This window comes from Dryas octopetala, chromosome 7, assembly GCF_963921425.1.
Source record: "Dryas octopetala chromosome 7, drDryOcto1.1, whole genome shotgun sequence".
In the NCBI taxonomy this organism is placed as follows: Eukaryota; Viridiplantae; Streptophyta; class Magnoliopsida; order Rosales; family Rosaceae; genus Dryas; species Dryas octopetala.
The window spans coordinates 6377675-6386968 of NC_141372.1; the positions used below are offsets into that span (position 1 = coordinate 6377675).

General features: G+C 37.0%; 2 protein-coding genes across 2 annotated transcripts; both read left to right on the forward strand.

Moving 5' to 3' along the window:
• The first annotated feature begins 911 nt into the window (after positions 1-911).
• On the forward strand, positions 912-4753 carry LOC147279036 (syntaxin-32-like). Its single transcript, XM_086250582.1, has 6 exons — positions 912-1158; positions 1396-1688; positions 2168-2418; positions 2553-2731; positions 3304-3510; positions 4390-4753. Exons 2-6 carry the CDS (start codon positions 1445-1447, stop codon positions 4547-4549), a joined length of 1041 nt encoding a protein of 346 aa, XP_086106708.1. The 5' UTR covers positions 912-1158; positions 1396-1444; the 3' UTR covers positions 4550-4753.
• A 1148-nt stretch (positions 4754-5901) lies between these two features.
• Positions 5902-8967, forward strand: LOC147279037 (copper ion binding protein). The gene is made up of 3 exons (XM_086250771.1): positions 5902-6617; positions 7429-7684; positions 8177-8967. The coding sequence occupies exons 1-3, from the start codon at positions 6306-6308 to the stop codon at positions 8560-8562; spliced, it is 954 nt and encodes a 317-aa protein (XP_086106897.1). The 5' UTR covers positions 5902-6305; the 3' UTR covers positions 8563-8967.
• The last annotated feature ends 327 nt before the right edge of the window (positions 8968-9294 follow it).

Genomic DNA, 9294 nt, shown 5'->3' on the forward strand with positions numbered 1-9294 from the left:
GTGTTGGCGGTGGCGGTGGCAATGGTGGTGGTGGTGGTGGTGTCGACAATGGCGGTGATGGTGGTGGCAGCGGTGATGGTGATGGTGATGGTGGTGATGGTGGTGGTGGTGGTGGCGGCGGCGGTGGTGTTAGTGGTGGTGACGTTGGTGGCAGTGGTGGTAGTGTCGACATGGTCGACAAGACTTATTTTTCTTTTGTAAAAATTGGAATTTTGAAAATGACACCAATTTAGGTGGAATTTAAAGTTGGAATTTACAGCCTTCAAATCCCAAGTTTTTTTCCACCTAGAATTTACAAAATTCTGTATTTATTGACCCAAACAAAGAAATTAGAGCATGTAATTTTTTAAATGTTGAGTTTTGTTTAAATTCTGAGTTTTGTTCCTCCATCCAAACACACCATAAGAAAAGTAAGAACATTATTTTCAGACCTACAATTCAATTATCGGAATCGTTCATAGTTTAGAATATTATTCAAATATCACCTTTACAAAAAATAAGTCAAATAAAAAACTGTTTAGTCAGTTTATTACAGCCAACATCATTTTAATTTTATTCGACAGACTGCATTTGTCTGCACAGTTTAGATGACCAAATATTAACGAATTTGACTAATTTTTAAAAAAAATGATCTTTAAGGAGAGATATAAAATATGAACTGTTTCAATTATAGAACTGCATTGACAAGTGGCACCCATAAAAGATGTTTTTAATTCTTTTAAAATAAGGACATTCTTACTTGAACGAGATTGTGGGTTAAAAATGATGTGGATTATACAATTAACAATCTTATCATTCGATGGTACAAAGAGAATTAAATAGAAATCAAGGGACCATCGTGCAAAAACCCAATACGACGATTATGCAGTATATATAACATATTCCAGCTACAACTATCCGTGTCACACAACTCCATATCAAAATCCTTCTGGTTCCCTCGAGAATTTATTTCCATTAGATCCAACCTCGCATCAAAACCTCTTCAATATTTTCCCTTAATCATTTTACACAGTCACACTCGCATTTGCGCGATCTCGATCCAGACGCAGCGTTTCACCTTCTTTACGAGCTTCAATTCCGAGTTGGTGGTTCTTGTTCACCTTGCTAAGAAAAGTTCGATTCCGCGGGCCTAGGGTTTCAGATCTCGCAATCGTAGAGGTAATTTCACTAGTACTTGTCTTGATTTTATTTTTACTGTTTGGATGCTCTTAAAGATGGGAAAGGCAAAGAAAATGGAGGTTTTGATAGGATATTGTAAGCAAATTTCGCATCAACTAGGCCAAATAGCAATAATTGAATTTATTGGATTAAGAGTGGATTAATAGTTATTAAGGATATATTGTATATGTAATGGAGTAGGCATTTAAGTGTTGGAGTGAATTTCTGCGGTTGCAGGTGGTTATGTTATTGTAGAATTTGGAGTTGAAAAGTTAGGGTTTGGAAAATGCATGCGAAAGCGGCACAATCGTCGTTTCGGGATCGGACGCAGGAGTTCCAGAGTGTAGCAGAGAGGCTAAAGAAGTCATTCTCATCTGGCCCAGGGCAGAGGTTGAATGGGCCGAGTAGTGGATCAAAATCCGAGGAACAGCGGTCTATGGTCGCTCTTCAGTCGGAGTTCAATAAGAGGGCTTCCAAAATCGGGTATGGGATACACCATACGTCGCAGAAGCTTGGAAAGCTGGCAAAATGTGAGTTATATTGACGAATGACAATTGATAGTATAATTGTAATGTTGATGTTTTTGTTGTTTCAACTAAAACAATGCAAATTGATTTTTGTAGTGCTAAATTGCTATTATGTAAACATAGGAACTGTGTATTGCTGTTAGATTGATGGAGCAGTCTAATGTCATGATCTGCAGTCTCTCATAGACTGAGGCTTGTGTTGGTTATCATGAACTTATTGTTTGAGTACCAAGAACATTATAAGATATTCTTGTCGTTATGGTTTAACAACCTGTGGTTTTTTATACGAACTTTTAAAGTGGAAAGCAGGGCCAACATTGCTGGAACTTTTCAAAATTTATACTACTGGATTTCTTTTCACTGTGAAGTGTAAATTCCTGATAGGGTGTAGGGATTTCTTAATATTGGTGGCTTTTATGTTGCTGTTGTATTGTGATTGTGAAATATTTATTTATTTGGAATGTATTTGTCTTGACATGTAGTGGCAAAGAGGACTTCTGTTTTTGATGATCCTACCATGGAAATTCAGGAGCTGACAGCAGTTATCAAGCAGGATATTACTGCACTGAACTCTGCAGTGGTAGACCTTCAGCTCCTATCTAGCTCCAGAAATGAAAATGGGAATATTTCGAGTGACACGACTAGTCATTCAACCACAGTTGTTGATGACCTGAAAAACCGGCTAATGAGTGCCACAAAAGAGTTTAAAGAAGTCCTCACCATGCGAACCGAGGTAAAGCCTAATGTTGCTGAATAGTATTGCCTGTCCAGTAAGGCTTGTGATCTTAGTAGGGACTGTCCTACTACTGCTGCTCCTTAGATTATTTTTCTAAGACTAATGAATTTTTTTTGGTTGGTTTCATGAAGAATTTGAAGGTTCATGAGAATAGAAGACAATTGTTTTCTTCCACTGCATCTAAGGATTCTGCAAATCCTTTTGTTCGTCAGCGTCCACTGGCTGCCAGGTCAGCTGCTAGTGCTTCAACTTCAACTGCCCCTCCTCCGTGGGCTAATGGATCAACATCTTCATCACAGTTGTTCCCCAAGTAAGAGCTTTTCATTTTTTGTTGGCCAGTTATTGATAACTGATACTGGAATATTATATAGTAACATATTGCAACTCTCTAAATGCCTAATAGCTATGGTTTATCATTTATCAAGTAGCATAGGAGTTTCTACGTATCATTATATAAACCATCTTAGAATTTTGTGACCTTTGCATTATTAAATTCCGATATTTTTCTTCTCTAGACTGTTCAATTAGTGTCACAGCTGCTTGCACCCTTTCTTCCTCTTGAACATCCTGAATATTACCAACCCCTCTCTGTCTCTCCCTTTTTGTTATGATGTTTGAAGATTCTGGAGCATTAGTTCTGTTTATGAGAATAGTGGCTTCTAAACTTATTTATTTATTTTTCATAATCGATTTTACACTTGGAGATGCATTCTGATCCTTCTTGTTGGGACTTTAATTTTCAATTTTCTGATTGTGATCTCTGTTTCTGTCATGTGGCTTGCAAGTTCATATGAAGGCAAAATTAATGAGATGAGTTGAATCAGATATCAAATTTTGAGTTTGTATCATAGTGAAACTTTTCTTTGGTTTCTAATTGTACAGAAAGCAGATGGATGGGGAGAGTCAGCCATTGCTTCAGCAGCAACAGCAACAGCAACAGCAACAACAGGAGATGGTTCCGTTGCAAGACACTTACATGCAGAGCAGAGCTGAAGCTTTGCAAAATGTCGAGTCCACTATTCATGAGCTGAGCAATATTTTCAACCAGCTGGCAACTTTGGTTTCTCAGCAAGGGGAGATTGCCATCAGGTTTCACTCTATTTCCAGTATATTACATATATGCAGCATACGGTGCCAGTGTCTAAGAAGACGTAGTACTAATAATAGATCACTTTATATTTTCAGTATTTCACACACTTGGAATTTCATTGTTACTGGTAGTTGATTGTTAGTTTTACTTTATCTCATTCATTATAGTCATTATCGTTTCTCAACCACTACATGTTGTGTTAAATTATTCTTTTGTACGAGGGCAATATGAGCTGAGCAAGAAGCTAATTATCTGGTATATATTTGAGCGCAATTTGAGCCCAAAACATTATTAATTAGTTGAACGAAGTTGGGTGAAATTTAGTTATTATAGAGCATGGTTAAATAAAGTGGTTAGTCTCTGAGGGGGATGGAGGGTCTGACAATTCATTCAAGCAGATTTAGATGCAAAAATGAAGGTAGCTTATAGTACACTTGTTTAACATGTTTTTGCCAGTAAGATGGGTAGCTTATCATCCAAGTATCCATACATTTAGTACAGTTGCCATGTATTACGTTTCTTCTCTTTTTTACTTGTTCCCCTAATTGTTTTAATTTTAATCTATACTCTTGCTTGTGGTCCCAGGTTTTCTAGTCAGACTGAATAAATTTTTTGAAGTTTGTGGAAATTGTTTATCTTGATTGTTTAATGGCAAAACTCTGTATGTCTGTGAGCATATGTGGGAAATTTCTCTGATGACTGCTATAGTTGCGGGGAATTACTTTTGTGTGTAGTACATTGGCATTTTGAAATTGAAGTTATGAGCATTTAGTTTTTTGGTGCATGGTAGTTTGGAAAGTAGAACCTAGAAAACAGATATGGTTGTCCTTTTACACTTAGAGTTGGATTTAATTTGATAATGGTATCTTTTGTTGCAGGATTGATGAAAATATGGACGACACATTGGCAAATGTAGAAGGTGCACAAGGCCAATTGCTCAAGTATCTGAATAGCATATCATCTAATAGGTGGCTGATGATCAAGATATTCTTTGTATTAATTTTTTTCCTCATGGTTTTCCTATTTTTTGTGGCATAGTCATTGCAGAGACAATTGAAAAGAAGGAAGAAAATGACAAATGTGTTTTTAGTATTTTTACTGTTGATAAGCCCTTTCTATTCTTTTCATGTTCCCTTTTGCTTGACAAATGTTTGCCTAATGTAGTATATATATGCATGGATCGGATAGATGTAATTGTAAAATTTGTTGAGAACAATATGACTGGCAAAAACTATTCATTTATCTGCTCTTGTATTGTTCTTTATATTATGCTGTTCTGGAATATGTTACCCAGAAAGAATGCCTTCTAGTGGCTCTGGGTCTAGCAGAAGTATTGTAACGGTGAGGCTCTGTTGTGGTTGCATGAGGATATCGCTGAAAAATAAACCAAACCTTTGAATGCTCTGTATATTTTTCGCGATACCCACATGGGCACCAGAGAATTATTTAGTATTGAAATACCCAATATTTCTAATTTAGAGTTAATTTTACAAACACCTCCTGATGTTTTAAAAATTACAATGAGACTTCTTGATGTTTTAAATCGTTTTCATATAATACCTTCTATTAAAATTTCGTCAAAAAATTGATAACATCATCATAAGAACTGCCCCTCAATGACCCACTTATTTAAAGGTACAAGTTGAATATATGTGTAATCACCTGCAAACTAAAATGACGAATTTACAGTTTTTATACTTTAATTTTTTCTTACTGAACCAACAATACAAGTTAATTTATATTTGTATGTCACAAGAGGAGGTCAATTCATACGTAAAAATTTAAAGAAATTAAGACGATTCAAAGTCACGAAAAAGAATTCTATGTTGGAAAATTTGAGCTCAAGCAGGTTTTGTGTTGGAAAAAGACTGAAGCTCGTTTTGTTGAATATTCAAGAAAAGCGTAACTTGGTGTAGAAATTTCAGAGTTGGGCAAAAATTATGGCGATTTCAAGGACAACAATGATATCTACAAGACTCGGTCACTCATGGTAAACTAAGAGCGTGTTCATATTTTAACCAAATTTTAGTACTTTTTGGGATATTTCTAATTTTTTGTTTTCTTTTTCAATTAGGATTAGTTTTCTTGATTAATTAGTCTTTCCCTTTTATTGTTTCCTAGTAGGTTTAAGGCATGAAGCATACATATTTGAATACTTCAATCAATCTTTCAGTCTATTAATAAAAACTTTGATTTTTCTCAATCTGGTGGATTGTAGTGTTCATATTACGGGTTTAGACGCTTGTCTACGTCTTGGTTCTAGTTTTTGGCTGCATCATCCACATTCCAAACTTGCAAATACAAAAATTTGGAGCCCCGTTTCGTAAAAAGTTAAAAACTCGGCCACCTATATAAACTCCTCTTTGCGTATTACATTACGTTATCCAGTCCCCTCTAAATTAGCCCTACTTCCTTGCAAACGTAACCAACTCTCTTCTGATCCTCCATAGCTCCCTCTCCCTCTTTCTCTCTTATAATCGCAATCGACCTTTGCTCGAAACCCTAATTTCCCAGTCACCTTCTTCACCAGCCCTCCCAATCGCGGACAAATCTCCGATCTCCGAGACTCCTCCATTTCCCGCGATCAATATATATTTTCATACAATTTACCTTCCGAAATTTTGTAATTTTTGATTATTTTTTCATATAAAAATATTGTTTGGTTTCGGTTCATCAGAAATTCGAAACCCTAATTGTAAACAAATATAGCTGATTTTGTTTTCCAGAGAATCCTGCAATTTTCAATTGAACCCACAAAGATTTTTTTCCACACATTTTCTTCGATTGCGCATCGATGGTAGGGGGCGGAAGCAGGAGAGACGATGGCTCGCTCGTCATCAACAACACGAACGTGTTCGCGGCGCTGGAGACTCTGAGGAAGAAGAAGAAGTCCGATAAGGACCGCAAGAGCAAAGGGACCTCCAAGGCCCAGCCCAAGGCCCCCGAGCCCCAGGTGTTTTGGGCCCCGGCCCCGTTGAACGCGAAATCTTGGGCCGATGTCGACGACGAGGACGACGACGACTATTACGCCACCACGGCTCCGCCTCAGTCCGTCTGGGGAACGTCCGAGCCGCAGCAGAGTAAGGAGAGGCCTGGAACTGTAGAGGTCGGAACTTCAATCTCTTTGGTATCTGAATTTTGCTTTTTGTTTGTGGTTGGTTGTTTGGGTGTTTAGTGAAAGTTGTGTGTTTAATTTTGTTACTGAAGCTATTTGTTATAAAAAATTTGATGAGAACTGATAAAGTGTAGGTGGGTATTGATGTTAATTACTCTAGGAGCTATAGGAATGCTAACTTTGAGAAACTTTGGCTTGATAGCAACCAACATTGGTGTTCCTAGAAAAAGAAAAACAAAAGAAGAACTAATGAAGTTGCTTTAGAGATTGATCTCAAAGTGCTGATTTCCTGTGGGTTAATTTCTGTAGTGAATGCAGAATCAATACGATTGTAATTGATGTTGTTTGTGGAAAGCTAGGTGTAATTGGGTGTTGGGTGAAAAGTGATTAGGCCTCATTGGAATGAAGAGATGCTTTTTGACATAAATAAGGCTATGTGGGATGTGTGCAAATGATTGTAACATAGAGTTTTTAAGTGTAGAGTAGCTGTACAATATAGCTATAGTTGGATGCTATTCAACCTTCAAAGTGAGGAGAAGGGTGAAGAGGGTTGGAATGGAAGGCTGAATTGTTGTTTGATTATGATGCATTAAAAATCTGTTCCTTTGAAGTTTGCATGCTCAACTGTTGTTTATAATACTTTTATTTGTGTCCTTGAGATGACCTTTTTTTATTTATGAGACTATGTATGAAACTTTTAATTGTTATGCTTTAGTTATAACATTGCAAGTAACTGTGGGAAGTTGTGAAGGCAACCTGAACAAAGTCCTTATTATAACTGCTTGCCTATCTGTGATTACAGGATAGTGAGAGTGAAGAAGATATTCTTGATGAAGGTGATGATGAAGTAGAGGAAGACCATGATCATGAACCGGAGGTTCCAGTCCACCAAGAGCCAGAGGTGAAGAAGCCTGCTGAGGTTCCTGTGCCACCTAAAGAGGCAGAAAGGCAACTTTCGAAAAAGGAAAGAAAGAAAAAGGAACTTGCAGAACTTGAGGCTCTTCTAGCTGATTTTGGAGTTACCCAGAAGGAGAGTGAAAGTCAAGATGAATCACGTGGTAATTGTGAATATTTATTTGCTCTAAAATTTTGTTACAGTGATTTGCAATTGTGTGCTGTCAGTTTTGATGCATATGGTGCTTTCTTTTTTGTTTGCACTATTTATATTTACTTTGTGTGTAAAGAAAAAATAAAAGCTGAATTCTGAAGTGCTTTCATTTTATGAATTAAAATATGAGTTTAAATATATAAAAGATGTAAAGAAGATGGTTAAATCTCCTTGTACGCATTGCACATGCATATTTGCACATCATATGCACATTCTACTAAAGATTGGGGTCATTGGTCATTCTTGTTGTTATCATTCTCTGCACATATCAATTGTCAAGTAAGCTTAGGATCAAGTGGGAAACTTATGGCAAAGTTGAGGTCTTGGTTTTTATTATTTATTGGTGGCATCAGAATCTCTGTAGGCAAGCTTTTTAGATACGGTTTGTGATTATCTAATGTTCAATAGTATATATCCAACAACCCTTACCTTGCATTTTCAGGTGTTGCACAAGAGAAGAATAGCACACCTAATGGAGATGGAGAAAAGAAGGAAAATCAACCTTCAGAGTCCAAAGGCGCCAAGAAGAAGAAAAAGAAAGATAAAGCCTCTAAGGAGGCTAAAGAATCACAGGATCAGCCACACAACTCAGGGACGACTAATGGACCATTTGAAGTTACTGGGACCGAACAGCTGGAGGAGGATACATCAAATATTGACGTAAAGGAGCGATTAAAGAAGATGGCATCCGCAAAGAAGAAGAAATCCAGTAAAGAGATGGATGCTGCTGCAAAAGCTGCTGCTCAAGAGGCTGCTGCTAGGAGAGCACGGCTTGCTGCAGCTAAGAAGAAAGAGAAGAACCATTACAACCAGCAGCCAGTGCGGTAAAAGCCCTTTTTCGTTCAACATCTTCTATATGAACATGTAATTTCTCGTTGTTCATATGACCAAAGTTGTGCGAAATGAAGAGTGGGTTTAGTTCTGGTTCTGGTTTTGTGAAAGATGACCTTTGATTGTATTGCGGTGAACTATAGGAAGCTTCAGTTTGGCTTTTCTGGATCTTTTTTTTGCTCAGTTGTCATGTGACGTATAAATTTGCCAGTTTTGCTCATTGGATATTATTCCTTAGAAAGTCGTTTAACTTTATATATTGTTGTATTACAGTTCCTCCATGTTGCTTTTCAAAAGTTATTGGTGATGAATGTGCACCATGAGAAATTATTGCAATTTACTTGGGAGTGTAAGTTAATCCATGAAACACAATAATCTGAGTCTTAGCTAGTCATTTTGTTTCATCCATATATATATGTGTGTGTGTGTGTTTTTTGATAATTGGTGTGAAATCTTCATTACTCAATCAACTAGAATACCAGTTGATCTAAACTAGACATTGCAAACCTGGCGAGAGCATGTGCTGCACGATTACAAATGCGAAAACGCAAATTAAAACTCAATGAAACAAAATGACTAGCTAACATCTTTATTTCATCAAACAGTACCCCATCATCAGCCAAGGAAGGAGAAGCTGCCTGTAAACCATCATCAGCCAAGGAAAACGGTATTAAGGATTTCATATATATCAACTAAATTTAGCAAGTTAGTAACAACATAGGAACAAAA

What these genes read in the sequence shown, in the direction of transcription:
- LOC147279037 (XM_086250771.1), top strand. Translation starts at nt 6,306, where the DNA reads ATGGTAGGGGGCGGAAGCAGGAGAGACGATGGCTCGCTCGTCATCAAC. An exon ending in AGAGGCCTGGAACTGTAGAG is followed by an intron (nt 6,618 to 7,428) that starts GTCGGAACTTCA and finishes CTGTGATTACAG; the next exon opens with GATAGTGAGAGTGAAGAAGA. An exon ending in AAGTCAAGATGAATCACGTG is followed by an intron (nt 7,685 to 8,176) that starts GTAATTGTGAAT and finishes TTGCATTTTCAG; the next exon opens with GTGTTGCACAAGAGAAGAAT.
- LOC147279036 (XM_086250582.1), top strand. Translation starts at nt 1,445, where the DNA reads ATGCATGCGAAAGCGGCACAATCGTCGTTTCGGGATCGGACGCAGGAG. An exon ending in GCTTGGAAAGCTGGCAAAAT is followed by an intron (nt 1,689 to 2,167) that starts GTGAGTTATATT and finishes CTTGACATGTAG; the next exon opens with TGGCAAAGAGGACTTCTGTT. An exon ending in TCCTCACCATGCGAACCGAG is followed by an intron (nt 2,419 to 2,552) that starts GTAAAGCCTAAT and finishes GGTTTCATGAAG; the next exon opens with AATTTGAAGGTTCATGAGAA.